At 37.3% G+C, this 25,125-nt stretch overlaps 1 protein-coding gene across 3 annotated transcripts in view; it reads left to right on the forward strand.

The window, feature by feature from the left end:
* Positions 1–469: 469 nt before the first annotated feature.
* Positions 470–25,125, forward strand: part of SLC30A6 (solute carrier family 30 member 6) — a 43,529-nt gene continuing 18,873 nt past the window's right edge. The window contains exons 1-6 of one of the 3 annotated variants that reach the window (XM_040496455.1): positions 470–577; positions 4,755–4,841; positions 9,934–10,018; positions 11,505–11,547; positions 12,541–12,606; positions 24,928–25,008. In XM_040496455.1, the coding sequence (XP_040352389.1) occupies positions 575–577; positions 4,755–4,841; positions 9,934–10,018; positions 11,505–11,547; positions 12,541–12,606; positions 24,928–25,008 (365 nt within the window). In that variant the 5' untranslated portion in view covers positions 470–574. Of the gene's footprint in view, positions 578–4,754; positions 4,842–9,933; positions 10,019–11,504; positions 11,548–12,540; positions 12,607–24,927; positions 25,009–25,125 lie in introns of those variants that run through there. The other 2 variants (XM_040496456.1, XM_040496457.1) reach the window with 2 other exon arrangements.

Raw genomic sequence — 25,125 nt, forward strand, 5'->3', positions numbered from 1 at the left:
CATAAGACTATTTCCTGATACTTATGTGCTGGATACTCAATCGTTATCAAACTATTTTATTTCCTGTATTCTATAATATTACTTCCGTAATAAAATTAATTGTATGTCAATTTAGTGTTTTAGGAAATAGAACACGATATTCTGTAATTAGTCTGAGTTCAACTTCAACTACTACAGAGACCCAGATGTACGCCTCTGGGCAAGATTCTTGCTCTTCCGGCTTCCTCAAATGGGAATACTATTTATTTCACAAGGTATTGCAAAAAAATTAAATCACGTAACATAGAAATGTTCAGCACTAAGTGAAAGTTTGCCAGCATTAGAAATAAATGCCAGTCTCCTTGACTTTAGCTCTCTACTCCACCTAAGCCTCGGTAGGGTCGCTCTAGCCTCCACCTTCACCTCTATAGAACTCAGGGGCAACCCAGGATGGGGCGGGAACAAGAGGTCCATGCACGCACTTCCGCCCCCGCGTCTCTCTCAGCCAATCGGCCTCTGATACCCCACCCCTTCCGCTCTAGGGAAAAACTAGCTCCCAGGTCGTCTTCCGGCGGGAGCTGTGCTGCTCCTTATCATGGTGAGTTGGCTGGGGGTGTGAGGGCTTCTGTCGTAGGTGATTCCTCTTATCCTTTCTCAACCTGAAGCGGCCTTGACATGCCTCAGCTGCTCAGAGGAGGGGGTCCTCGAAGTTGTCCTCCGGCGTCCGGGGAGAAGCGGCTGACGTCCGAAGCATTCTCCCTAGAGTTCTGATCCCCCTTCGCTCCCTCACCCCGTTCCTTAGACGCTCGGGATCCCAGCCCTGCTGGAGGCCGAGTTTCCAATTCTTAGCAAGTTTGACTTTCCCCTGCCGAGATTTACTTGCTATAGAAATAAGTCTCCACTGGCGTCAGCGACTACCCCAGCAAAAGATGTGAACACAAGTCCCCAGCAACAGCGACCCTACTTAGTGAGGCTTGTATCAGTGACAACACTATTGGCCTTAATATGAATAGGATATTGAGACTGACGCCCCACTGTGCAACCTGGCTTTATGGAGTGCCTGATGCAGCTTTCAAAAGGCCAGTGGCTGGAGAAAGTCCAGGTGTTGGTAAAACGTCTTTGGTGCACTTTTCCCCGGCGTTTGTAGATTCCAGTATACCTTATGGTTTGGGGGATGTGATGTTTAATCTAAAGGGGTTTTGTAAGAGAAATTAGTCTCGTTATATCTTTAGAAATCAAGTGTATGGCTCTCCGAATTTTATCAAAAGATATATTGATTGTAACTTTAGCGTCAAAAGAGGTATGCACCATATTATCTAAAAAATTCATGGATTTCTTACTGATAGACTACGGAGGAGAAAAGGACCACGTTTCAGTGTGCCTAAGCCATTGTTACTCTAAGTCTTTTTCCTTGAGTGGGTATGGTCGATAAAATGTTTTATTTGTACTTATTTTTTTTCTGCAAATTTTCTGTAATCCCTCTTTTACACACAGAAAGTGGGTAAAAGTTTACTTTTGGGGATCTAACCAAATAGCCTTCGAGCTCCTTTCTTCAAAATACTCACCACTGTGTAGCCAGAATTAAGTTTATAAAATTTGACCATGCTACTCCCTTGCTCACTTGATTAAAATCCTTCCATTCACCACGCCGCATAATCCTCAAGATAAAGTCCTATTTGCCACGGCATACTAACCTGTTGTCAAGCTTCTTTATAGCCTCTTTTTGCATATACTTATATTCATTTTCCGGTCACAGTGAACAGCTTGCAGATCATGCTCTAAGGATTAGGCCTTTGCACCTAACTTGTGCATGCTCTTCTGTGGAAATCATTGATCTTTCACTACTCATTATTATCAGTGTAATCCTTACATGTCCTTTAGTCTCTCATGAGCCTTTCTGCCCTGTCTCCAGATTCTGTTAGGCACCTCCTTCATGGTCCCATGATAACTTGGTGCTAATTACCAATAACATCTGGCCCTTAACAGACTGTTAAAATTGTGTATTCAGGTGTGTTTCTCACTTCCTAGACTTTAAGCTCTTTGAGAGCAGGACCTCTGTATTCACTCTGGTATTCCCAGAGCCTTGTAACAGTGCCTAGCCCAGAAGAGGTTTTTCAATATAAACCTGTTTTATAAAACACCAAATAAATATCTATGGCACTAAATTTTTATGCTTGAAACATTAGTAATACAGGAAAATAGTAGCATTTAAGGTATTATATGCAAAGCACAGTGCTAGCTTAGAAAATGTAAAGGAAATAATAGCCCTTGTCATTAGTGAAGTTACCAAAAAATTAACTTCAGTGCAAGATGACAAGATGAAAGCTATCCTCTGGTTCATTACAAAGCAAGTGGCATAAAAAACAGTATCGTTTGGAATAATCTAGGAAGGCTTCATATAGAAAGTCACCCATGAAATGGTGCTTTGTGCCTTACTCCGTCACTCTGAATCTACTTTTCATTACTCTCCTTTGAATGAGGAAACAGAGGTCAAGTAACTTGCCAGGTATTACAGGGCTGTTAGAGCTTGGGTTAGACAAGTCTGACCTTTTCATTCTAGAGTGTTAACCATTATGAGACAGGGGTACACCAGTTTAGTTTGAGTTGATTTCCTACCTGAAGCAAGAGGTAAAGCTGGAAAGAAACTGAGGCTAGGTCATTGAAAGCATTGAATTTCAGATTGTAAAATTAGGAGTTTATCTTGATAGCAGTGGACAGCCAATGTAATTTTGGAAAAAGTGACATGAATTTAGGATTTTCGTGGGTTCTTACCTCTTTTAGCTAATATCAGAATGGCATCAGAAATGGCCCTCTGCCTTTTAAAAACCTTATTGTCTCAACCTAAAACTTAAGTTAAAGTAACTTAAATAATTTAAAGTGGGATGAAGGTAGAAGATAACAGCATTAAGCAGAATTTATTTTTGGGACAAAATAACTGACATATAACTCATTAAGAATAGGGTATATTCATTAACATTAACATTCATTAGCATTTCAAATGAAAGTAGCATATTGTTCCTTTTCACCTGAAGTAGCTTAGCAAAGCCTTAGAGTTACACACACACTGGTCTTTATTCGGATAGCAAAGTCAGTAACACTTTGTTCTAATGCTTTATTTTTATATTTTAAAGTCTGTTTCACTTAAAATTTTTTTTATTATGGAAATTTTCAAACATAGGAAAGTAGAGTATAATGGGCCCCCGTGTAGCCATCACTTGGCCTCAATGATTATCAACATTCTGTTTTTTTATGCCAGATTTCTAGTGGCTCAACCTTATTTTTTGCCTCTTCTGAGTCTCAACCTAATGTAACTAATGACATGTCTGAGTTTTGAAGGATGGGATATATCTTTTTTTTATATAACTACTGAGATGTTCCCAGATGCTAACTGTGGGAAAATCATACCTGTGCTTGAGTTGAATCTGAGTTTTCCTCACTTTAAATCTGTTAACATTCAGTTCCACTGCTTTCTGTGGAGTTTAAGTGTTTAAGTCAAAGCAGCCAGTGGTAATGAGGTAGAAATGTAGTATGGTTGTTAATGGTGATCATGGCCTTACCATCTAGGAAAGCATTTTGCTAAAATTAAAATCCAAATAAATATTTAAGTACATGGCACTTAGCAATCAAATTATTGTACATGACCCACTGAAAATTGTGAAAGACTTTTTTTTTTATCCCTAGAAACAATACTTTGCTTTTGGAATAATAATTAAAAATTATTTTTTCCACAGTTTGTCTTTCCTCCCAGTTGTCTTTGTTTTTTTTTTTTTTTAATTAATTTTTTTTTCAACGTTTATTTATTTTTGGGACAGAGAGAGACAGAGCATGAACGGGGGAGGGGCAGAGAGAGAGGGAGACACAGAATCGGAAACAGGCTCCAGGCTCTGAGCCATCAGCCCAGAGCCCGACGCGGGGCTCGAACTCCCAGACCGCGAGATCGTGACCTGGCTGAAGTCGGACGCTTAACCGACTGCGCCACCCAGGCACCCCAAGTTGTCTTTGTTTTTATTTTTCATAGGGTATTATATTCCCAAGATAGTGATGAAATTATACATCCATAAATTTCTTCAAGTACGCGATAGTTTTGTGTTTTAACTTTAACAGAATAAAAAATCAAAGTAAGAAATATAGTAAGGATCCAACTTAATTTTTCCAAGAAACCATGTATTGAGTAGCTTATATTTTCTCCTGCTGATGTTGGATACTGCTTTAATCATAAAACAATTTCCCTTATGTGCTTAAACTCTCCTTTATGCTAAGGTTTCCTATATTTGAGTGACAAATTCTAGTCTCCAGTTAACATTTCTTCTCTTGTTAACCCCACCATCATGCCTTTTCTCTACTGGACCCATACTGTGAACTAACAAGGACTACAGAGGCTAGCCAGGATGCTAGATACTTTGCCTAAGACAGAACCTCTTGATTAGGTAAATGTAATATTTTATTTCCAGCAGAGCTGTTTGGCAAATGGTTTGCTTTTCTGGTTCAAAATTACCTAATACACTTAAAAATAAAAGAGTATAGTCTGGTACTAAAATGCCTGGGTTTGAATTCCTGCTCAGTCAGTTGTTAGCAATGTCCCCTTGGACAATTTACTAAAAATTGTTTCCAGCTCATAGATTATTGTGAGAGTTAAATAGATACTTATAAAGTGGTTAGAATAATTGCCACATACTGAGTGTTCAGTAAATGTTGTTACTATTATATCACATCACAGGATATGAAAAAGATTACATGCTTAAATGCTGATTTGTTTATTTTTGTTTATTTTAAAGGGGACAATTCATCTCTTTAGAAAACCACAGAGATCTTTTTTTGGCAAGTTACTACAGGAATTTAGACTTGTAGCAGCTGACCGAAGGGTAAGTTATTTATTAACTCTATTTTTAATCATTGCACAGACAACATAATGACATTGAAAAAGATCATTTTTAAGGTACAAAGAAATTACTCTTGATCCCACCACACTGGTTTTGTTTTTAAGTAAACTCTACACCCAATGTGGGATTTGAACTCAACAACCCTAAGATCAAGAATCACATGCTCTACTGACTGAGTCAGCCAGGCACCCCACCACACTGTTTTCGTTTTTTTATGTTGGATAAGCAATTGTTTTTAAAAGTAATCTCTGTGCCCAGTGTGGGGCTCTAACGCACAACCCCAAGATCAAGAGTTGCGTGCTCTACCAACTGAGTGAGCCAGGCACCCCTGAATAAGCACATTTTTAATGTAAAAGTATAGTATTTTCATACACAGTTGTTTGCTTGGGAGGAAGCTAGGCTTCAGTTAAGGTTCTTAGTCTAATTCTAATGAGTGTTAAAGATAAATTATTTTGTGATTGCCTTTTATTTATTTTTTTCAGCATCTCAACTTTATTTTTTACCTTTTTTTTTTTTTTTTTTTACAAATCTAATAGGTGTAGTTTGAAGCCATGTTTACTTATTTTTATTGTATGGAAAGAAAAATAATTTATGCTTTGATACTGTAAGTAAAAAGATAATTGGTTTGATCTCAGGGTTGTGAATTCAAGCCCCATATTGGTCACCAATATAGACCTAGTTTTGTTTTCATTGTTCTCGTTATTGTGTAAATTATACTATAAGCTCCCTGAAGACAGTGACTGTATCTTATTTTGTCCACTTTTTAATAAAAGTACAAAATAAGCAATAAATATGTGAAAAATTTCAAATACACCTAGCTTCACTGGAACATAAGTAAACCAGTGATATTGGCCATGTATTGTGATACTCGACTAGAGACTCTGTTCTTTGTTTGTTATCACTGTATCTTCTGTTTGCTAAAACCTTGGAATATAGGCAGAACTCAATAATTCTAATATTTGCAAATAGTATACTGCTGTGGTTGTTAAACTTAAAGAGCCAAAGGTAGGAAATTCATCTGCTACTTGTGTGTCTAGTCCATTTAGGATGATCTTTTGAAAACAGATAAGTAGAACTTTATAATGTTCTATGGAAAGCAACCACATTACAGAAGTAAACAGGAAACTCCTGAACCATATACAGTACACCACAGAATTGGTAGTAGGAACAAAACTGATCTAGGAACACCTACATTGTGCAGATAACTCTATCATAACTTAAATCTTACAAGATGTACCCAAGCTCGTCTCTTTTTACTACTACTCCTATCTTAGTTCTTGGTAATTTCTTATAAGGAAGATCCTTACCTCTCAGTTCCTTACTTCCTTACCACAAATAATCTTGTCATACATCCCTTCCAACTATCCACTTCTGTGATCATACTACAGACATTATCATTTATAATAGCTAAAACTGCCTGTTGTCTCATTTTCAAGCATTTCACTCATAGTTAGCATCTGTCTTTCCAGTTCACTCCTTGTATTACCCCAATTCCAGTAATTCTTCAGTCTTACTAGGATCTCTAATCCATTGACTGCCATCCTTTCACTATTTTTTACTTCTCTTATCCTCATTTGCTTACTTATCCAGTTTAGATTCTTTGGTTCATCATTACCTATTTCATGCATATGTCTTAAACTCCTTTGTGCCCTCCTTCCATCTGTCTCTCATTCTCTGATACTTTCTGCAAATCCTTAACATCATTAAGTTTACTTTCCTCCTACTCTGTGGCTGTACCCAATTGAATGTAGCCTAAGAGAAACATGGTGACTGGTCTGATTTTATTTATTTATTTATTTATTTATTTATTTATTTATTTATTTATTTTTCAACGTTTTTATTTATTTTTGGGACAGAGAGAGACAGAGCATGAACAAGGGAGGGGCAGAGAGAGAGGGAGACACAGAATCGGAAACAGGCTCCAGGCTCCGAGCCATCAGCCCAGAGCCCGACGCGGGGCTCGAACTCACGGACCGCGAGATCGTGACCTGGCTGAAGTCGGATGCTTAACCGACTGCGCCACCCAGGCGCCCCCGGTCTGATTTTAAATTCATGGTCAAGTATGCCATTAGAGCTGCCCATTCTATATTTTTTAGCTCATTCACTTTTCCATTTTTCTAGATGGTTATTTTAACCCATTTTCTTTCACTTCTGTCCTCAAACTTCCAAAACCTTATTCATCCTCACTCTGACCTATTGGTCTTGCTTCCTGTTTCACTAAACGAAAAGAAGTAATCAGAAAATGATTCCACATCCTGTCATCCACCAACACTATCTTTGCGCCTGTCTCTATAAACGAACTCTGTTCTTTGTAAGGCCAGTGCCTCTACTTGTTGCTTACTCAAAGACAACTTTCCTACGATTGTTCCTTCTGTCTCTTGCATCATTGTTCCTTCTTGCATCATTGTTACATGCCATGTCTTCCACTGTCAGCTACTCCCTCATTTCTCTGCTTCCTTTTATAGAACAACTACTTAAAAGAATTGTCTTTACTCTGTTCACTTTCTCTTCTCCCTGGCTCTACTTCCCATCAATCCACTGTAACAGCTTTAACAAATAACCTCTGTGTTGCCAAAATCAATGTTCATTCTCATTTCCCATGTTACTTAACCTTCAAAATAGCATTTGACAAAAATTGGTCACTTCCTTAAAGCACTTTTTTCATTTGGACTGAAACATCACTCTTGGTTTTCCTTCTACTTACTTGGCTGTTGTTCATCACTTTCCTGTCATCTTTCTGATCTTTAAGTTTTAGAGCATCCCACCTCTTAGAGCTTTAGCCTCTGTTGCTTGTGTTTGTTACATCTAGGTGACACTGACTTCATATGCTGATGACCCCATATATATATCTCAATCTCTAACTTCTCCCCTACTTCTAGATTCCTATGTATAATGGCCCTTTCAGCATTTCTACTTGGATATTTAACAGGCATCTCAAATTTAATATGGTCAAACCTGAACTTTGATTTTCTGTCCCTTCCTCACTAAATGGCCACTCTTTTCTTGCGGTGCACAGGCCAGAAACCCTGGAGTTGTTCTTACCTGTCTTTCTCTCGTTCCTCATCCATTTTATAAGTAAATCTTGCTAGCTCCATCTTTAATATAGTACTCAGAATCTGACTCTTTTAACACTTTCTTACCAACTTCAAAGCCACCATTTCTCACATGGATTATTGCAGTCATGTTCTAAATGGTCTTCCCACTTCTCTCTTTGCCCTTATGCAGTACATTCAAAATAGAGAAGCTAGATGATCTTTTATGAAAGCTAAGTCACTTTCCATCTCATATGAAATAAACCCCAGGTCTTTTGCTAGCATACAAGATACTACTCGATGGAGCCCCAGATTCCCTCTCACCTCTCTTGCCTAGCCATCCTAGGCCAGGTACTCTTCTATCTTAGGGCATTTGCACCGTGGTACCCATTTTCTTTCCCAGATATCTGCATGCTTAGCACCTTTGCCTCTGTAAAATCTCAGGTCACATGTTACCTCACCAAAGGGGTCTTTTCTGACTACCCTGTCTACTGTCTAGTAGAGCAACCTTTCCATGACACCCATTACTGAGTTCTTACACACTTTATTTTTCCTTTGTAGCGCTTACCACCACCTGATGTTATATATTTGTTTGTTGTCTGTCATCCCAGCTAGATTATAAGGTCCATATTTTGTTCATTGCTGTATCTCCAGTGCCTAGAAAAGTGTCTGTTACAAAAAAGGTACTCAAATATTTGTTGATGAATAGCTTGATTCATCAGTAGAGCTTCAGAGAAGGTCATTTTCAAATTACATGCTTTTATCCTCTTTTTCTGACTATTCTTCCATCCCTGTCCTGACTAGAGCTCATGTCCAGTCATTTCATTAATGTCCTCACTTTTAGAGTCCCTTGTCCCATTAACCTATCCTATCAGCTCTCAGTCTCTGACATCCCTACCTCACCTGCTTCTCTGGTTTTGCTCCTAGGGGTAGGGAAACCTGCAGTATGCTGTCTACCATAAATTCATGCTGGTAATTCTTTTCTCTCTTTTGACAATTCAGTAGTATTCTCACTATAATAGCTATTCTGCAAACTCTCCTCTTGATTTAAGTCCTACTTTACCATATCCCTTAATTTTCGAAAAACACGTTGTTCTTTTCTGGAGATTTATAAGGTATTAGCTCTGTGCGATTTCGCTGTCACTTCTTTCTGCCTCACAGTTTCTGTCCCTTCAGTCACCTTCTTATCCTTCTCACCTTTCTGAAAAGAGTTGTTCTTCATTCTAAACCTGCATTTTCCATCTGTGTTCTAAAGCCATCCTATCCCACACTTGACTTTTGCAATTATATCTGTTTAATCTTAATGCCTACATATAATTCCCTTTTCGCTAATTTCTTTCACTTCTACATTCACACAATTATAGATCTCCCTTCTTTGTACGGAGTAGAGTGGAACAAGAATTAAAAAAAAAAAAAAACGCTTGATCTCTTGTTTTTAGAATTCCCTTTCTCCTTCTGATGAAATCTTCTGATGAAATCCTAGCTACTCTCAGGGTGTATCTCAGGTCTGTGAACTTCTAAACCATGGTAGTCTTTCCCTCTTTTGTAGTCCTATTTCATATGACTTATTTGGTGAATAAGTAAGTGCTGCCCTTTTTCAGGGGAGGGAATGAATAAATTTATTTTGATATAATTTCAAGTTTACAGAAAAGTCACAAGATTAGTGTGAGGAACTCCCTTAAGCCCTTTACTCAGGTTCACCATTTGCTTTATATTTTGCCCCATTTGTTATCATTGTCTCTATGTACATATTTATAGAGACAAAATGGTGTTAAAGTAAGTGCCTATTTTTCTCAACTGTTTGAGAGTTTTTATGGCAGGATTTTTTTCTCTTGAAGAATTCCCCTTCTATTGTTTTAGATTTACATATATTATAATAATAAATAGGTTGATGATAATTTTGGTAGATATAGAAAATGGGACACTGACTTTTTGAAGGAAGTTGGGTTTATTCCTTTGTGGAGTATGAATTGCAGCAACTTGAATAAACCCAGTGAAGTTTATTAGCACTATGCAAATAAGAGTGATTTTCTTTTTCACAGTCCTGGAAGATACTGCTCTTTGGTGTAATAAATTTAACATGTACTGGCTTCCTGCTTATGTGGTGCAGTTCTACGAACAGTATAGGTATGTCACCATTCTTATTTTTGTGCAATTAATTATTAGTTTCACATTTATTGTTCTGATCTTAAAAAAAGGTATGTCTTTCTTTACATGGGGTATATTATTCTGAAATATAACTCAAAAGATTTAATTGTGAGAATCTATTTGAAAAGTATCTTGTAAACGGTACAGTATGGTTTAATTATTAGGTATTATCATTTTTTTTAATGTTTGTTTATTTTTGAGAGAGACAGAGCGTGAGTGGGGAGGGGCAGAGAGAGAGAGGGAGACACAGAATCTGAAATAGACTCCAGTCTCTGAGCTATCAGCACAGAGCTCAACACAGCTCAAACTTGGGAATGGCAAGATGATGACCTAGGCCGAATCGGACATTTAAGTGAGTGAACCAGCCAGGTGCCCCTAGGCGTTCTCATTTTAAATCACCTATTTTTTTTTAAGTTTTAAATCCTTTAAAAAATTTTTTTGTTGTTGTTTATTTATTTTTGAGAGAAACAGAATATGGGTGAGGGAGGGGCAGAGAGAGAGGGAGACAGGCTCCAGGCTCCGAGCTGTCAGCACAGAGCCCAAAGCGGGGCTCGAACTAATGAACCCTGAAATCATGACTTGAGCCAAAATCAGATGCTTAACTAAGCCACCCAGGTACCCCTGTAAGTTTTAAATCTATTTGAAAAACTTAGATTCCTATTTAACGTGATAGACTATCCCTTCAGTTTATACGGTTTCTCCATAAGATTTTGACATTTATGTTTATTGGACTTTCCTTGTAAAGGGAAATCTGTAATATTTTGTTTCTTGACCTCGTATATTTTTAAAAAAATTTTTTTTAATGTTTATTTCTGAGACAGAGAGGGGCAGAGAGAGAGGAAGACACAGAATCAGAAGCAGGCTCCAGGCTCTGAGCTATCAGCACAGACCCCAACGCGGGGGTCGAACTCACGAACCACGAGATCATGACCCGAGCCGAAGTCGGACACTCAACCGACTGAGCCACCCAGGCGCCCCTTGACCTCGTATATTTTTATGTATCCTTATTTTCATCCTGCTATTTAAAGAATATATTTAAAATAGTATTCAGATGACAGAAAACGGCAAAAAACCAAAAACGATTACAGCACTTTTGGGTATATGCTGCTTCATTTTTCCTGATGGAGAAATCAGGTTCTGAAAGTAAACTATTAAATTTACCTTCTTTGTTTTTTGTTTTTTAAACTCTTTTTCTTCTTTAAATTAAGTAGTCCCATGCCCAGCATGAGACTTGAACTCATGACCCTGAGATCAAGAGTCACATCCTCTAGCCATTCAGGCGCCTCTGTACTTATCAACTTTAGCTACATATATATTAGTCTAAGTAATTGCCAACATATGAGGTTAATTAGTGACTCCATTTTTTTTTTTTTGTAATGGATACTTCTGGTGTGAACAATCCTAATGATGAGCTATATTTCCTAACAGCAACATTTTAATCATTTGTTTTGTTGTTGTTTTGCAGCTTTAACTGCCTATACTTACTTGACCATATTTGACCTTTTTAGGTAAGTTTTAGAAGATCTCTTCAGTGTTTTGAAACTAATAAGGAATTTTTGCACTGAATTTATGAAGCTTTCTCTGCTTAAAGCAATGTGTGTAACAAGTAAAATTCTCAACAATATATATACAAACAATAACAATTAGGAGATATATTGGAAGAAATTATCTCATTTATAGAGGAACAGAAAAGGTAATACTAAGGCATTAGACCAGGTGCTTGAGGTGCCTACCTGTAGTTGAGTCAGCTGTGGCCAGGGAGCAGGGTCAAGTAAGAACATACCAGTTTCTTCTGTAACCATGTAGATGGGCATTAATAACTAAAGTGAGTAATTGTGAACTAGGGATACACCTTTTTGGCTCCCTGCTTTGTAAGACCTTTCATATTACTGTGTAAGGGTTGTAAAATACTTGATGTTTTCAAGAGCGATGCCTTAGGAGTATTACAATGTCTTTTCATCAGTCATCTAACTAAATCTACTTGACTGGTCTAAAACAGATAGTTACCACCTGAATTTCACACTGTAGTAATCTCCACTGTACTTGGAAAATGAACATCCAGAACATTCAGAATGTTGTTAAGGTGTTATTAATATTTAGTTTAACTTTTAACGAAGATTAAAGTTAATCAGAGTCAAGATTTATTGTCTGTGGCTAAAATAAAATATATTATTTATTTTTTATTATTACCTTATTATTACTGTCTCATTTTTGCATGCTCAGTTATGGAAGCCATTTAGCATGGGTAACTTACTGAGTAGAGAAAGAATGGATTTAGGTTCTTTTTATTGACTTGATGTATCCTAATTTTTTTCAGTTTCTTCACATGTTAAAGCTGAGGTATTAGGATTTTTGTGATTAGATTTGGGATTATTTGAATAATTTATTTAGTCTTCAAACACTGATAACTTTCACCAAACTTAGGAATTCTGGAAACTTAATTTATTTCTGTGTGTTCTCGCTCTAGTTCTAAAGCAAAATTTATTTTCCTTTTTACTTAGTTTAATAACATGTTTGATAAGTTACTGGGTAATGATGAGGAAACCTAGCCCTGTCTATTCATTTGGGTAAGTTCACGTCCTTTTATTTTCTGGTAACTTATTGCTATTAAAATGGTAGGTGTATCAGGAAGTAAAGAGCTAGTTAGAATATTTGTAGAGAATAAATGCTGCCTGCTTAGTGGAATGGGGATCCCAAATAGTGAAATAGATTTAAAAAAGTATCTTCCAAGAGGATTTTAGATAAGAAACATGAATATTTACATTTAAATAGTATTAAAATAAAATGTTCACATTAAGTTTTTTTTTTCTATTTTATAAAACAAATATTAACATGAAATGTTCACATTAAGTTCTTGAGTATTTTGGTAATTTCTTAAATTTTAGTTAAAGGGAGTACAAAGGATCTTCCTATGTATGTGTTAGAAAAATGTGATATACTTTAACATTAATGCAGTGATAGAGATATATTTTTATCTTAAAATTGGATTTGTGATAGCTATGGGCTAATAGAATTTGAGATTCTGTTTCTGTAGTTTCAGAAATTACTCAAAGTTGAAAGTTGGAAGATAATCTTTTGAATTAGAAGTTTTTGTTAATATATTAGAAAAAATGAGTTTCTTTCAGATTTTAGGAAACAATGTGAAATTCAGTTTAGGGGGGATAGAATTAAGATGGTGGAGTGGTATGGGGACCCTGCGCTTGTCTTATCCCTGAAACCCAGCTAGTTCAGCATCAAGTCATCTTGAACACCTAGGAAATTGATCTGAGGATTAACACAATAGTCTGCATAATTTGAGCTACAGAAGTTGGCAGGTACGCAGTGTGGAGAGGTGAATTGGAGAAGAAAAAGGCTGCAGAGAGTATGGAGTCATTTTTGGGGAGAGAGGACAAAGAGAGAGAGAGAGAGTGCAGCACATCAGGATCACACAAGAAAAGCACTCCCCTTCCCTCAAAAGTAGCTGGAGGAAAAGAGAGACAGTGAGAGAAAGAGAAAGAGGAAGAGAAAAGACACTCTCAGGGGACTGGGCAAGAAGTCTGTTCCCCGAGACCATGGGCAGGGAGAAAAGAGAGGGTTTCAGTGTCCCCAGGATTCTATAAGCAGTGGAGCAGACTCTAAAGTTTCAGAGCTCACTGCCTGGCGCTGCTCCAGTGAGGAAGTAGGGATTTATTCCTGGGCTGCAGGGATTCAATATCCACACATCAGTTGTGGTTCAGTATCCACACATCAATCAACATGATACATCACATTAATAAAAGAAAGGATAAGAACCACATGATCCTTTCAGTAGATGCAGAAAAGCATTTGACAAAGTACAGCATCCTTTCTTGATGAAAACCCTCAAGAAAGTAGGGATGGAAAGAACATACCTCAACATCATAAAGGCCATATACAAAAGACCCACAATTAATATCATCCTCAATGGGGAGAAACTGAGAGCTTTCCCCATAAGATCAGGAACATGTTGTTCAGCATAGTACTGGAAGTCCTAGCCTCAGCAGTCAGACAACAGAAAGAAACAAAAGGCATCCAAATCAGAGGGGAAGAAGTCAGACTTTCACTTTTCACAGACGACATGATACTCTACCTGGAAAACCTAAAAGACTCCAGAAAAAACTACTAGAACTGGTACATAAATTCAGCAAAGTCACAGGATATAAAATCAATATACAAAAATCGGTTGCATTTCTATACACTAATAATGAAGCAGCAGAAAGAGAAATCAAAGAATCAATCCCATTTACAATTGCACCAAAAACCCATAAAATACTTAGGAATAAACCTAACCTAATAAAAGATCTGTATGCTGAAAACTAGAAAGCTTATGAAAGAAATTGAAGAAGACACAAAAAAATGTAAAAAGATTCCATGCTGCTGGATAGGAAGAACAAATATTGTTAAAATGTCGATACTACCCAAAGTAATCTACATATTCAATGCAATCCCTGTCAAAGTAACACGAGCATTCTTCACAGAGCTAGAACAAATAATCCTAAAATTTGTATGGAACCAGAAAAGACTCCAAATAGCCAAAGCAATCTTGAAAAAGAAAACCAAAGCAGGAGGCATCACAATCCCAGACTTCAAGCTATACTACAAAGCTGTAATCATCAAGACAGTATGGTACTGGCACAAGAACAGACACTCAAATCAATGGAATAGAATAGAGAACCCAGAAATGGACCCACAGACGTATGGCCAACTAATCTTTGACAAAGCAGGATAGAATATCCAATGGGAAAAAGACAGTCTCTTCATTTTTTTTTAAATATATGAAATTTATTGTCAAATTGGTTTCCATACAACACCCAGTGTTCATCCCAAAAGATGCCCTCTTCAATACCCATCACCGACCCTCCCCTCCCTCCCACCCCCCATCAGCCCTCAGTTTGTTCTCATTTTTTAAGAGCCTCTTATGCTTTGGCTCTCTCCCACTCTAACCTCTCTTTTTTTTTTTTCCTTCCCCTCCCCCATGGGTTCCTGTTAAGTTTCTTAGGATCCACCTAAGAGTGAAACCATATGGTATCTGTCTTTCTCTGTATGGCTTATTTCACTTAGCATCACACTCTCCAGTTCCGTCCATGTTGCTACAAAAGGCCATATTTCATTCTTTCTCATTGCCACATAGTACTCCATTGTGTATATAAACCACAATTTCTTTATCCATTCTTCTGTTGATGGACATTTAGGCTCTTTCCATAATTGGGCTATTGTTGAGAGTGCTGCTATAAACATTGGAGTACAAGTGCCCCTATGCATCAGTACTCCTGTATCCCTTGGGTAAATTCCTAGCAGTGCTACTGCTGGGTCATAGGGTAAGTCTATTTTTAACTTTTTGAGGAACCTCCACACTGTTTTCCAGAGTGGCTGCACCAGTTTGCATTCCCACCAACAGTGCAAGAGGGTTCCCGTTTCTCCACATCCTCCCCAGCATCCATAGTCTCCTGATTTGTTCATTTTGGCCACTCTGACTGGTGTGAGGTGATACCTGAGTGTGGTTTTGATTTGTATTTCCCTGATGAGGAGCGACATTGAGCATCTTTTCATGTGCCTCTTGGCCATCCGGATGTCTTCTTTAGAGAAGTGTCTGTTATTCATGTTTTCTGCCCATTTCCTCACTGGATTATTTGTTTTTCGGGTGTGGAGTTTGGTGAGCTCTTTATAGATTTTGGATACTAGCCCTTTGTCCGATATGTCATTTGCAAATATCTTTTCCCATTCCGTTGGTTGCCTTTTAGTTTTGTTGATTGTTTCCTTTGCTGTGCAGAAGGTTTTTATCTTGATGAGGTCCCAATAGTTCATTTTTGCTTTTAATCCCCCTGCCTTTGGGGATGTATCAAGTAAGAAATTGCTATGGCTGAGATCAGAGAGGTCTTTTCCTGTTTTCCCCTCGATGGTTTTGATGGTTTCCTGTCTCACATTCAGGTCCTTTATCCATTTTGAGTTTATTTTTGTGAATGGTGTGAGAAAGTGGTCTAGTTTCAACCTTCTGCATGTTGCTATCCAGTTCTCCCAGCACCATTTGTTAAAGAGACTAAGACAGTCTCTTCAGCAAATGGTGTTAGGAATGCAGGACAGCAACATGCAGAAGAATGAACCTGGACCAGTTTCTTATACCATACGTAAAAATAAACTCAAAATGGATAAAAGACCTAAATGTAAGACGGGAAACCATCAAACTCGTAAAGGAGAAAACAGGCAAAAGCCTCTGACCTCGGCCGCAGCAACTTCTTACTAGACATGTTTCCAGAGACAAGGGAAAACAATAGCAAAAGTGAACTATTGGAACCTCATCAAGATAGAAAGCTTCTGCACAGCGAAGGAAACAATCAACAACACTAAAAGACAACCAACAGAATGGGAGAATATATTTGCAAATGACATATTGGACATATCCAAAATCTATTAAAAAGTTAACAAATTCAACACTCAAAAAACAAATAATCCAGTGAAGAAATAGGCAGAAGACATGAATAGACACTTTTTCAAAGAAGACATCCAGGGGCACCTGTGCTGACCTCTCAGAGCCTGGAGCCTGCTTCAAATTCTGTGTTTCCCTCTCTCTCTGTTCCTCCCCTACTTGAGCTATGTCTCTCTCTCAAAAATAAATAAACATTAAAAAAAAAAAAAAGACATCCGGAGGGGAAACAGACACATGAAAAGATGCTCAACATCACTTATCGTCAGGGAAATACAAATCAAAACCATGAGATACCACCTCATTACCTGTGAAATAACTAAAATTAACAACTTGGGAAACAACAGATGTTGGCAAGGACACAGAAAAGGGGGGAACTTTTGCATGTTGGTGGGAATGCAAACTGGCGCAACCACTCTGGAAAACGATTTTTGAGGTTCCTCAAAAAAATTAAAAATAGAACTACCTTACAACCCAGCATTTGCACTACTAGCTATTTATCCAAAGGCTACAAAAATACTGATTCAAAGAGGCAAATGCATCCCAGTGTTTATAGCAGCACCATCAACAATAGCCAAATTACGGAAAGAGCCCAAATGTCTGTTGACTGATGAATGAATAAAGAAGAATAAAGAATACATATGTGTGTATATATATGAATATGTATGTGTATATATATATATATAATATGTATATCTGTATATGTATATATTACATATAATGGAATATTACTCAGCAATCAAAAAGAATGAAATCTTGCCATTTGCAGCAACATGAATGGAACTAGAGTGTATTATGCTAGGTGAAATAAGTCAGAGAAAGACAAATCTATGATTTCACTCATATGTGGAGTTTAAGAAACACAGTAGATGAACATAAAGGAAGGGAAGGAAGACTAAGACAAAAACAGAAAGGGAGGGATGCCTGGGTGGCTCAGTTGGTTAAGCATCTGACTCTTGACTTCAGCTCAGGTCATGGTCTCATGGTTTGTGAGTTTGAGCCCCATGTCAGGCTCTGCACTGACAGTGTGGAGCCTGCTTGGACTTCTCTCTCTGCCCCTACTCTGCTTGCTCTCTCTTTCAAAAAAAATAAGTAAACTTAAAAAAAACAGAAAGGGAGGTAAACCATAAGAGACTCTTAAATACAAAGAACAAGCAAGTTGCTGGAGGAGTGTTGGGTGGGGGAATGGGCTAAATGGGTGATGGGTGTTAAGGAAGACACTTGGGATGAGCACTGGGTGTTTTATGTAAGTGATGAATCACTAAATTCTAGTCCTGAAACCATTATTACACTATATGTTAACTAACTTGGATTTAAATAAAATTTTTTAAAAAAGTTTGGGTGGCGGGGTTATTGTGATAAAATGTGCATAGCATAAAAGTTACCATTTTAATCATTTTCAGGTGTACAATTCAGTGGCAGTACCTTCACGGTGTTGTATGAGCAATGCCATTATTTCCAAAAATATTTCCTCTTCCCAAACAAAAAGTCATATCCACTTAACAGTAACTCCCTATTCCCCTATCTCTCAGCCCCTGGCAACCACCATTCTACTTTCTGTGTTTATGAATTTGCCTCTTCTAGGCACCTCACATAAATGGAATCAAACAATATTTGTCCTTTTGAATATGGCTTATTTCACTTAATGTTTTCAAATTTCATCTGTGTTATAGCATAGATCAGAATTTCATGATTTCCTTAAGTTGAATAATATTCTATTGTATGTATATATCACATTTTGTTTATTCTGTTGATGGACATTTGGGCTGTATCCACCTTTGGGCCATTGTGAGTCATGCTTTTATAACAATTGGTGTACAAGTATCTGTTTGAATCCCTGCTTTCAGCTCTTTTGGGTATATACTCATTCCTGGATCATATTCTGTGATTCCATGTTTAATTTTTTGAGGAACCACCATATAATTTTCCACAGAAGCAGCACCATTTTATATTCCCACCGGCATCCTCACCAACACTTGTCATTTTTCTTTTTCTTTTTAAGTTTTTAAAATTCTAATGTAATTAGCATACAGCATTATATTAGCTTGAGGTGTACAGTATAGTGATTCATAATTCTGTATGTTACCAACTGCTCGTCACAGTAGTATACTCTGGAGTGCCTGGGGGCTCAGTTGACTCACTGTCTCAATCTTGATTTTGGCTCAGGTCATGATCTCACAGTTCATGAGATCAAGCCCTGTGTCGGGTTCTGTGCTGACAGTGCAGAGCCTGCTTGGGATTCTCTCTCTGTCTCTCTCTCTCTATTATTTGCAAATATCTTCTCCCATTGAAAGAAGAAATTAACTTTCTGGCCCTCCCCTGTGCATGCTCTCTCTCTTGGTCTCAAAATAAATAATAAACATTAAAAAAAAAAACAATAAGTATACTTTTAATTCCCTTCACCTCTTACACCCATGCCCACCCCCCCTTGCCCTCTGGTAACCATGTTTATTCTTTGTATTTAAGAGTCTATGTTTTGTTTTGTCTCTTTTTCTTTGTTTAGTTTCTTAAATTCTACATATGCTACTTATTTCATTTAGCATTATACCCTCTAAATCTATCTATGTTGTTGCAAATGGCAAGATTTTATTCTTTTTTACGGCTGAGTAATAATCCATTGTGTGTGTATACACACACATACAATACTGTTCTTTATGCATTCATCTATTAATAGATCCTTGGGGTGCTTCCATATTTTGACTCTTAAGTAATGCTGCAATAATCATAGGGGTACATGTACCTTTTTAAATTCGTTGTTTTGTAGTCTTTGGGTAAATATCATATAGTAATTTTATTTTTAATTTTTTGAGGAACCTCCGTACTGTTTTTCACAGTGGCTGCACCAGTTTGCATTCCCACCAACAGTGCACAAGGGTTCCTTTTTCTCCACATCCTCAACAATACTGGTTGTTTCTTATGTTTTTGATTTAAGCCATTCTGACAGGTGTGAGGTGATTGTGGATTTGATTTGCATTTCCCTGATGATGAGTGATGTTGAGCATCTTTTCATGTATCTGTTGGCCACCTGTGTATCTTCTTTGGAGAAATGTCTGTTCATGTCTTCTGCCCATTTTTAACAGGAAAAACATTTTTTTGATGTTGTATAAGTTCTTTATATATTTTGGATACTAATCTCTTATTGGGTGTATTATTTGCAAATATCTTCTCCCATTGAAAGAAGAATTTAACTTAGCAAAGAAACTTGGACTAAACTTACCCATCTTCTCTACCATACCATTCATTGGGAATATTCTTTTGAACAAAATCAAGTTTTGTTTACTTCAACAATGGGGCAAAGTAAACATGAAATTTTCATGCAAGATGAAGATATTCATAAGTGTCACTAAAATTTGATAGCGTTGGACTGTTGCTATGATATTTGGTTTTAAGGTACATATAGATATCTCTATATGGAAATCTGTGACTCTGAGTTAAGGCTTTTGGTTGTAAGTGACAAAAATCCAATTCAAACTAGTATCGAGGGAAAATGGGAACTTTTGTAATTTATGTAACCAGAATGTGGGAAGACTGAGGTAACTGGCATAGGGACTAGCACACTCAGGACCCTTGTCTTTCTCTTACCTCTCAGGCCCACTTTTCTCTGCATGTCAGGTTTAGTTTCTCATACCATGTTTCCCCACCATCCTAGAATAACTCCTAGCAAGACCTTAACTTGAAATTTCTTAACTACATCCTAGATAAGGAAAGATGCTTCCCCAGTGCTAGTAAAGAAAATCATGGGAAAGAACTATTGATTGGTCCAGCTTGGAACAGATATTAGTCTCTAGATCAGTTACTGTGGCCAGGAGACCAGGTTAAGCAAGGACATGATAGCTCCCACTTACTTAGACTGAACAAGAAGGGAGGGAGCAATTAAACAATAAAATTAACATCCAAGTATAATTGTCAGTCACATAGCTTGAACTATCATCTATATATATATTTTTTAATGTTTTTATCTTTGACAGAGAGAGAGAGACAGAGCATGAGTGGGGGAGGGGCAGAGAGAGAGGGAGACACAGAATCCGAAGCAGGCTCCAGGCTCTGAGCTGTCCTCACAGAGCCCGACGCAGGGCTTGAACTCACAGACCACGAGATCATGACCTGAGCCGAAGTCGGACTCTCAACCAACTGAGCCACCCAGGCGTCCCTACTATCTATATTTAATAATTCCAAACTCCAGTTCTCTAGCCCTAAGATCTGTCTTGTTTCAGACTACCTTCTTGACAGCATCACATGGATATCTATTTGGTGCCTTAAACTTTGGCTACAATTCTTGTTTTCTTCCCTAAAAACCTGTTCCTCTGCAGTTTTTCCCATCTTAGTTAATACCACCACTCATTTGCTCAAGCAAAATTTTTAGTCTTCTCCCATTCCCCACATTTATCCATTAGCAGGTTTTTACGGGGTAACCTACAGACACATCCAGAATCTGCCCTGACCCGCATTTCTATCTCAACAACTACCATCGTAACTAAGCTACCTTCATTTCTTATCTTTATCAATGTCCAGTCTCCTAATTGGTCCCCATGCCTGTCCTCTTACCCCCCTATAGACCATTATCCATATAGCAACCAGAGTGTTTTCCATTTTATTTTTTATTTTAGTTTAGCTTAGTTATGTTTATTTTATTTATTTATGTTTAAGTAAGCTTCACATCCAGCATGGAGCCCAACTCAGGGCTTGAACTCACAACCCTGAGATTAAGACCTGAGCTAAGATCAAGAGTTGGATGCTTAACCAACTGAGCCATGCAGACACTCCATAGTGTTTTCCTTTTTAAACTTAAATCATGCTATCACTTTCCTTATAACCACCCAGTTATTTGCTGTCATACTTACAATAAAATCCTGACTCTTTTCTCTAGTTTACAAAATTCTTAGATGAGCTAGTCTCTGCCTACTTCTCTTCAAGTTTCTACTTTCTTTTTTTTTTTATATATATATGAAATTTATTGTCAAATTGGTTTCCATACAACACCCAGTGCTCATCCCAAAAGGTGCCCTCCTCAATACCCATCACCCACCCTCTCCTCCCTCCCACCCCCCATCAACCCTCAGTTTGCTCTCAGTTCTCAACAGTCTCTTATGCTTTGACTCTCTCCCATTCTAACCTCTTTTTTTTTTTTTCCTTCCCCTCCCCCATGGGTTCCTGTTAAGTTTCTCAGGATCCACATAAGAGTGAAACCATATGGTATCTGTCTTTCTCTGTATGGCTTATTTCACTTAGCATCACACTCTCCAGTTCCATCCACGTTGCTACAAAAGGCCATATTTCATTTTTTCTCATTGCCACGTAGTATTCCATAGTGTATATAAACCACAATTTCTTTATCCATTCATCAGTTGATGGACATTTAGGCTCTTTCCATAATTTGGCTATTGTTGAGAGTGCTGCTATGATCAAGTTTCTACTTTCATGCCCTATATACCACACAGTCTTTCTTTCTGTAATTTGTGTACAGCGCATATATTCCTGCTTAGGTCTTTTGTACAAGCTATTGTCTCTCCTTGAAATTCTCTTCACTTCATCTTTGCAGGATGTGCTCCATCTTGTTATTCGAATCCTAATATCACTAAATGCCAATGTCATTAAGTAACTGGGCCCAATCTGAAATAGATTCTAAAATAGATCACCTAGTTAGCCTCTTTCCATGTCAGACTACTATTATTCTCTGTATAGCATTTACCAGAAGTTATAAATTGTTATTCTGTCTCCCTCCTTAAAATGTAAAATTTGGGGCACCTGGATGGCTCAGTCAGTTAAGTGTCTGATTTCGGCTCAGGTCATGATCTCACAGTTTGTGAGTTTGAGCCCCATATCAGGCTCTCTGCTGTCAGCCCTGAGCCTGCTTCAGATCCTCTGTCTCCCTCTATCTGCCCCTCTGCTCTTGTATGCTCACTCTCTCTGCACCCCCCCCAAATAAATTAAAAATACTAATAAAATGCAAATTTCATGGTAGCAGGGGCCAGATCTTGTTCTTATATCCTTGTACAGTTTGGTGAATTTTAATAAATGAATATACCTGTATAACTACTACCTAGATCATGATATAAAACTTTACAAATCCCCCCAAAAAGCCCCCCCCCCCTTTTTTTTGAGTCAGAGTCCAGCCCAACAGAAGTAATCAGTGTTCTGACCGCTGTTCTTTGCACATTATTGTTGCCTGTCTGGAGGCACATTAATGGGATTATATACTCTCCTATAATAGTGGTTCATTCTGGTCCATTGCTCTCATATCCCATTATATGAATATACCACAATTTCTTTTTATGTTCAACTATTGAAAGGCATTTAGGTGATTTTCAGCTTTTAGCTATTATAAATAAAGCTATTTGTGAATATTCTTGTACATGTCTTTTGGTATACATGTGTATCCCTTTATGTGGGATATGTATCTTTGAGTGAAGTTACTCAGTCATAGGAATTGTATATGTTCATTGTTGGAAGATAAGGTAATACCAGTTTTCTAGAGTGGTTTTACCAGTTTACTCTTTCACTGGCAGTATTTGAGAGTTCTGGTTGCTTCATGCCTATACCAACAGTTGGTATTGTCTTTTTATTTTTTAAGCCATTCTAGGGTATGTAGTTGTGTCTTTTGGTTTTAAATTATTATCCTGATGACTAAATGAACACTTTTTCATATTACTGACTTTTTCATATATTTCTTAGTCATTCAGATTACCTTTTTTGTCAGGTGCATATTAAAATGTTTTACCCATTTTTAAATTGGGTTACCTTTTTTTTCATATTGATCTGTAGAGTTCTTCATATATAAATAACTTTTCCCATGAATGAAAAGTTTTTTTATTTCAATAAGTTCAATTTATCAATTTTTCATGGGTTGTACTTTTTGTGTACTTGTCAAGAAATCTTAGCCAGCTCCGAGGTCATAAAGATACTCTACTATTAGCTAGAAATCTTGTTGTTTGACCTTTCACATTTAACACCTACAGTCAAACTGGAATTCATTTTTGTATATGGGTTGAGGTAGAGGTCAGGGCATATTTGTTTTTATATAGCTGTTCAACTGATGAAACATTTATTGGAGGAAAAGTTAATCCTTTTTCTCCTGCCTTTATGTGCTACCTTTTTCATAAACTAGGTGACTATGAATGTGTGATTCTGTTTCTGGATTTTCTTGTCTGTTCAATGTCAATATTTGTCTATTCTTGCATTAGTACTTTGCTATATTAACTACAGTAGTTTTGAATAGTTTTGAAATACATCTTGACATCTAGTGGTGTAAACCTTCCAGCTTTGTTCTTCTTCGGATTGTCTTTGCTTTCTTTCACCTTTTGCGTTTCCATATATGCACTTTAATATCAGTTTATTAGTTTCCACAAATAACATTTACATACTGCATTTACATACTGTTTTTTATACTCTTTTATAACCCACTCTTTTCATTTATATCTTTCCATGTCAATAAATACATTTGTTATATTTTTAATAATATGTTGTTGTTGATTCCAGCATTTTTCCCCTTTAAAAACAGCAATGTGATCAGGATCCTTAATTATTTTATTGTCTTTACTGAAGATATCTAATTCCTTGAGAAATTATAAGCATTTATACTTATCACAAATATTGAATGCCATTAAACTGTTGTGGGAAAAACTAAGATGAATATGATTACAGGCCTTGGCCTTGAGCTTACAATTTAGGGATTATAAGGCATACACATAATTAACTGCAATTATTTGCTTCAGTGAGAGACCATATAATAAGTGGTTAAAATCATGAACTGTGGAACTAGAGTGCCTGAGTTTGGAAACCTCACTCCTCCACTTGCTAGCTGTATGACTCTAATAAGTTACTTTTCCTTTTTGTATTTCAAGTTCCTTATCTCTTTTTCTTTTTTTTTTAAAGTGGATAGAGTAACCTTCATAAGGTGTTGGGTAGTTTAGAAGAAATTGTATGTTAAGCACTTTGAGCAGTGGTCTAACATAAGATGGGTCAATCAAGTGTTACCTGTTATTGTGATAATAATTATTTCCAGAAAAATAACAGCTATAAGTGGGTCCTAGGAATAGGTGTTGTACATATAGGCACTTTTTTTAAATCTGTGATAATCACTGTTTATCTTCATTCTAGAAAATCTGTAGTCTGTTCTAACAGTGTTTGGCTTAGGGCGCCTGGGTGGCTCAGTCGGTTGAGCGTCCGACTTCGGCTCAGATCATGATCTTGCAGTTTGTGAGTTCGAGCCCCACATCGGGCTCTGTGCTGACAGCTCAGAGCCTGGAGCCTGCTTCGGATTCTGTGTCTCCCTCTCTCTCTGCCCCTCCCCTGCTCATGCTCTGTCTCTCTCTGTCTGAAAAATAAATTTAAAAACATTAAAAAAAATTAACAGTGTTTGGCTTATAGTAGACACACACAAAAAATTTAGTATGTGAATAAATGAATGCAAATGTGTTCTGGAGATGCTGGTGTATGAATTGTGCTGATCTAATTAATTTTCTTGTTTCAGATTTGAAAGATTAGAAGTCTTGGCTGTATTTGCCTCCACAGTCTTGGCACAACTGGGAGCTCTCTTTATATTAAAAGAAAGGTACGTTTGTTTTATATGTCACTTCATTGTAAATTCCACCTTTGGCAACATGAAAGAATCCAGTGAAACACATTTGGTTTAAAGGGTATACAAATTAAGATGAGCAGTGCTGGAGTT

The sequence above is a fragment of the Herpailurus yagouaroundi genome, unplaced genomic scaffold (assembly GCF_014898765.1).
Source record: "Herpailurus yagouaroundi ecotype Mexico unplaced genomic scaffold, PumYag 188, whole genome shotgun sequence".
NCBI classification, from domain to species: domain Eukaryota; kingdom Metazoa; phylum Chordata; class Mammalia; order Carnivora; family Felidae; genus Herpailurus; species Herpailurus yagouaroundi.